Raw genomic sequence first — 4,490 nt, forward strand, 5'->3', positions numbered from 1 at the left:
GGCGAGAGTGAGTGTGTGAGAGTGAGTGTGTGCGTGTGAGTGAGTGTGTGTGAGAGTGAGTGTGTGAGAGTTGACGTGGTGGAAAGGCTTGTGTGTTCCTGTGATCCCAAGAGCAAATCAATCTGGAGTATAAGCAGAATACGGTTGTCAGTTCTGTTTTTGAGTCCTTAATACGGTTACGTTCACACACAGTTCGATTATTATTACGGGTGTGACAACCACATTCTGTAACCGAACTCACACCCGTAAATTTTCAGGACTCACAACCGCATTCTCGGTACACACGCGCTGTGTGAACAGAACAGGACTGGACAACTAGTTGTCTGTCACGTCATAGAGCGCGAGAGAGAGTCGCTCTGCCACACAAATGCGTGTTTAACGTGTGTTACGTGTTTTCACGTGTGTTTTCGGTAACGTACAGTGACAGAGAAATGAGCTGCGTGTCATCTGAACGTTTTAGAGCCCGTCAGTTTTCCACCGGAGCCGCTCCCGTCAGTTTTGTGTTCTGCGCGCGATTCAAATGCTCCGCTCTCCACCCAAAGTTAAAAGCTGCTGTTGATTAATGAAGATTTGACGAAAGAACTCGTGGCTCGATTAGACTCTTGTCGTATCATAAAGTGATAAGACTTTCAGTTTTATGGACGTCGCCAACCTTGATTTTACTTTGGTCACTGTCGCTATTGGTTACTGGTAAGGAATACGGGCTTGACTCCCGTTGTACGTTCATACAGACAGTATTCTAAACACAACTGTAAGCTGCTGTGTGAACGGGACATTTCGAGACACACCTGTAAAGAAAATGCGGTTGTCAATCCCAAAAACTGACAGCGTGTAGCCTTTAGGTTGGCATGCTTAAGGGTGAGGTTCCAGACTAAGTGCGATCCATTCTCTGATTATTTACATTACAGGTATATGGACCCTTACAGAATTTGGTTACTAGGTGTCTATTTTGAGTCTTCAAGTGTCCTATTTAGAATGACAACTTATTTTGAAAAAAAAAAAAACAGAATCCGCAGTTTTGTGAGTATTATTCTCCATTTTTAAACTAAAACTCGGGGTGGTTGCTAAGTTGTTGCGATGCGGTTGCTAGGGTACTCTGGGTGGTTGCTAAGGTGTTGTTATGTGGTTGCTAGGGTACTCTGGGTGGTTGCTAAGGTGTTGTTATGTGGCTGCTAAGGTGTTGCTATGCGGTTGTTAGGGTACCTAAGGTGGTTGCTAGGGTCTTGCTATGCGGTTGCTAGGGTACCTGGGGCAGTTGCTAGGGTGTTGCTATGTGGTTGCTAGGGTACTCTGGATGGTTGCTAGGGTGTTGCTATGTGGTTGCTATGGTACTTTGGGTGGTTGCTAAGGTGTTGCTATGCTGTTGCTAAGGTACCCGGGGCGGTTGCTAGGGTGTTGCTATGTGGTTGCTAGGGTATCCGGGGTGGTTGCTAAGGTGTTGCCATGCGGTTGCTAGGGTACTCTGGGTGGTTGCTAGGATGTTGCTATGCGGTTGCTATGGTACTCTGGGTGGTTGCTAGGGTGTTGCTATGCGGTTGCTAGGGTACCTGGGGCGGTCGCTAGGGTGTTGCTATGCGGTTGTTAGTGTACCTGGGGCGGTTGCTAGGGTGTTGCTATGCGGTTGCTATGGTACTCTGGGTGGTTGCTAGGGTGTTGCTATGCGGTTGCTAAGGTACCCGGGGTGGTTGCTAGGGTGTTGCTATGCGGTTGCTAAGGTACCCGGGGTGGTTGCTAGGGTGTTGCAAGGCGGTTGCTAAGGTACTGTGGATGGTTGCTTGGGTGTTGCCAGGCGGTTGCTAAGGTACCCGGGATGAGTGAGTGTGTGTGTGTGTGTGTGTGTGTGTGAGTGTGTGTGTGTGTGTGTGTGTGAGTGTGTGTGTGTGTGTGTGTGTGAGTGTGTGTGTGTGTGTGTGTGTGAGTGTGTGTGTGTGTGTGTGTGTGAGTGTGTGTGTGTGTGTGTGTGTGAGTGAGTGAGTGAGTGAGTGAGTGTGAGTATTAGAAATAGTACATAGAATGGCAGCTTCATTGAGTCTAATGGGCTTCAGTGTGCTTACATTTGAATTTTTGACAGTTGGAGTTTAATGGAATGTTCAGACTTTTCAATGTAACTCTATGGGAGTTTTTCTGAGTTTTGATCGTCATTTTTAGGAAAATCGTAAGTCGGATCAGTTAGAAAAGATATAGCAACTCAAGTCATTCTGACTGTTCTAGTCTGAAGGTCTGAGCCGAGTTTGGTGGTTGTAGCTTTAAAGCTCTAGGAGGAGATACAGACTAAAATTTGGCTCAGAAGAAGAAGAACAATAAGTTTATATAGTAGATCAGTAAGTTGGCTTTTTCAAGCCAACTTAATAACTGTAAGTTTAAGTCGGATTTCAGTAACTTGGCTTGCTCAAGCCAACTTAATTAAACTCAAACTTTATACAGCTCAGTGATCAGCCATCACGAGTGAACACAGATTTACTGGCTGATTGTGAAAACTGTTTACTGAGTTTATTGAACTGTTGTATAAAAACAATATGACACACAATTATTCTGTTGTTCTGAATATCAGTCATGTGATGGTCTGCAGTAGAGGTCTACACGGAGGACCCGGGATCCGTACGGGTTCGGGGCTATATTTTAAATGGTCAGCCGGGTCCGGGTCGGGTCCCAATCTATTACTTCGGGTCCCGGGTCTGTTTAACATTGTGTGTAATACCCGAGCCGATCGGACTCGGAGAACACCCTGCCGTTATCAGAGTCAGTCAGCGGTGTGCGTGTGTTGTTTTGTAACTTTCAACTTGTAAAATTAGGATGAGAAAAGTGTGAGTTGGTAATTTGAAATAAGGTGGGAAAAAAAACAAAAAACCCGAGCGACGTCATCAGAAGCAGGGTGGGCGAAGTTAATGCACACGCACGGTGATAATGGATACCTTCATGAGTGATGTCTCTTCGGGTTCGGGTACGAATTTTTGGACCCGTGTAGACCTCTAGTCTGCAGTCAAATCACAGATCAACAGCATGACTAGCAGATCAACGTGCCTCTTCATTTCTCTCCAATACAGTAGGAAATCAAATTAAACGAAATGTGGATGGTGTTAACTGTGATAAGATGATTGACAGGGCAGTTTAAACAGTGACAGAATGCACGTAACTAAGCAACAGAGCGTCCCTTAAAGAAGCAGCTATGACGAAGTAGTATGTCCCAAAGCTTGCCTACTATTCTTCTACATGCTCAAAAGTATGTACTTTTTTTTCTCAAAAAGAGTACATACTTTTAGGGCATAGTATAAGTAGGCGAATTGGGATGCAGCACATGTGTTCATGCTGTTTCTCAGTTTGTTTTTATTTAAACTGCTAATTGAGCGGCTGGACAGTAACACACACACACACCTGATTGGCTGTTGCCAGATTGATAATAAGATGATCCATCAAAACCTCTAATTGGTTGAATCATATTCTCCATGTCCCACAATGCATCTGTTTGCAGAGATGGGCCTCCACTGTTTCCCAGTGCATGATGGGATACAGGCGTGTAATCGATGGAATGCACGGTCAGCTGATAGCTGGAGAGCGAGTGAGGAGCGCTGAAAGCTGTTGGAGAAAGAGCGAAGCAGAAATTCACTTCAGGACACACAAGTCTCTAAACTGTTGGTTTCTATCAGGTGAAAACACTCACTTCTGCTCATATCACAGGAGTCTGCCTGGTCATGAATAAATAATAATAAATAGGAAGAAATGAATGATGCCTAGTCACTTTTCCAACACAATTCATGAGAGAATCTCTAAATCTATAATCTGTGCTGAAACGAGGGGCTTCCAGACACAGTAAATCATTCCCACCATTGCACAGCGGAGTTTGTGATGCATAATGAAGTTGAAATAAATGATTTAGGATGTTGACCTCAACTCTCCTTAACAGAAGCCTGGTGGCTTCTGTTTGTGGGTTTGCAGTAAGTTTGCAGTTGTTAGTCAGTCAGGGACAAACACATGCTGTGCGCTCACTTCTCATGGGCGGCCTCCGCTGTGCTGGGACAGTCAGGATCCTGCGCTCGGGGTCAGGGCAGGTCAGGGGGGTAAAGGTCATGGGGTTAGAGTGAGCTGGCCAGCTCTGGGTTTGGATCAGAGGCTGTGAGCTGGGCAAGAGTCCTGTGAACACACCTGCAGACGGTGGAGCACAGATGCATGTGTCTCTATTAGGGATGCACCGATACTGGTCTCCTGTACTCGTACTCGTACTCGTACTCGTTAAAATGCCCCGATACCAAACGCCGATACCACACAGCATGTGATATTACTCACCCTCAAGTCATCCTAGGTGTATATGACTTTCTTCTTTCAGACGAATCCAGTCGGAGATATATAAGATATATATTGTATCGGAGATACAAGCGGCGCAGATGCGCGAGCTTGTCGAGTGAATATATCTTTCTCACAGACATCACTGGAAAGTTTGTAGTTCGGTCGGATATGTCAAAAACAAGTAAGTAAAACAATGCACAAGTTACTTA

General features: G+C 45.4%; 1 protein-coding gene across 3 annotated transcripts in view; it reads right to left on the minus strand.

Moving 5' to 3' along the window:
• LOC107748639 (myomegalin-like) overlaps window positions 1–4,490 on the minus strand; it is a 50,944-nt gene that overhangs the window by 13,771 nt on the left and 32,683 nt on the right. For all 3 annotated transcript variants that reach the window (XM_016563521.1, XM_016563523.1, XM_016563522.1), the window contains exons 28-29: window positions 3,985–4,140; window positions 3,373–3,573 (exon numbers count right to left, since the gene is read on the minus strand). In XM_016563521.1, coding sequence (XP_016419007.1) covers window positions 3,373–3,573; window positions 3,985–4,140 — 357 coding nt within the window. The remainder of the gene's footprint in view (window positions 1–3,372; window positions 3,574–3,984; window positions 4,141–4,490) is intronic.

The sequence above is a fragment of the Sinocyclocheilus rhinocerous genome, unplaced genomic scaffold (assembly GCF_001515625.1).
Source record: "Sinocyclocheilus rhinocerous isolate Xijiao unplaced genomic scaffold, SAMN03320098_v1.1 scaffold2485, whole genome shotgun sequence".
NCBI lineage: Eukaryota > Metazoa > Chordata > Actinopteri > Cypriniformes > Cyprinidae > Sinocyclocheilus > Sinocyclocheilus rhinocerous.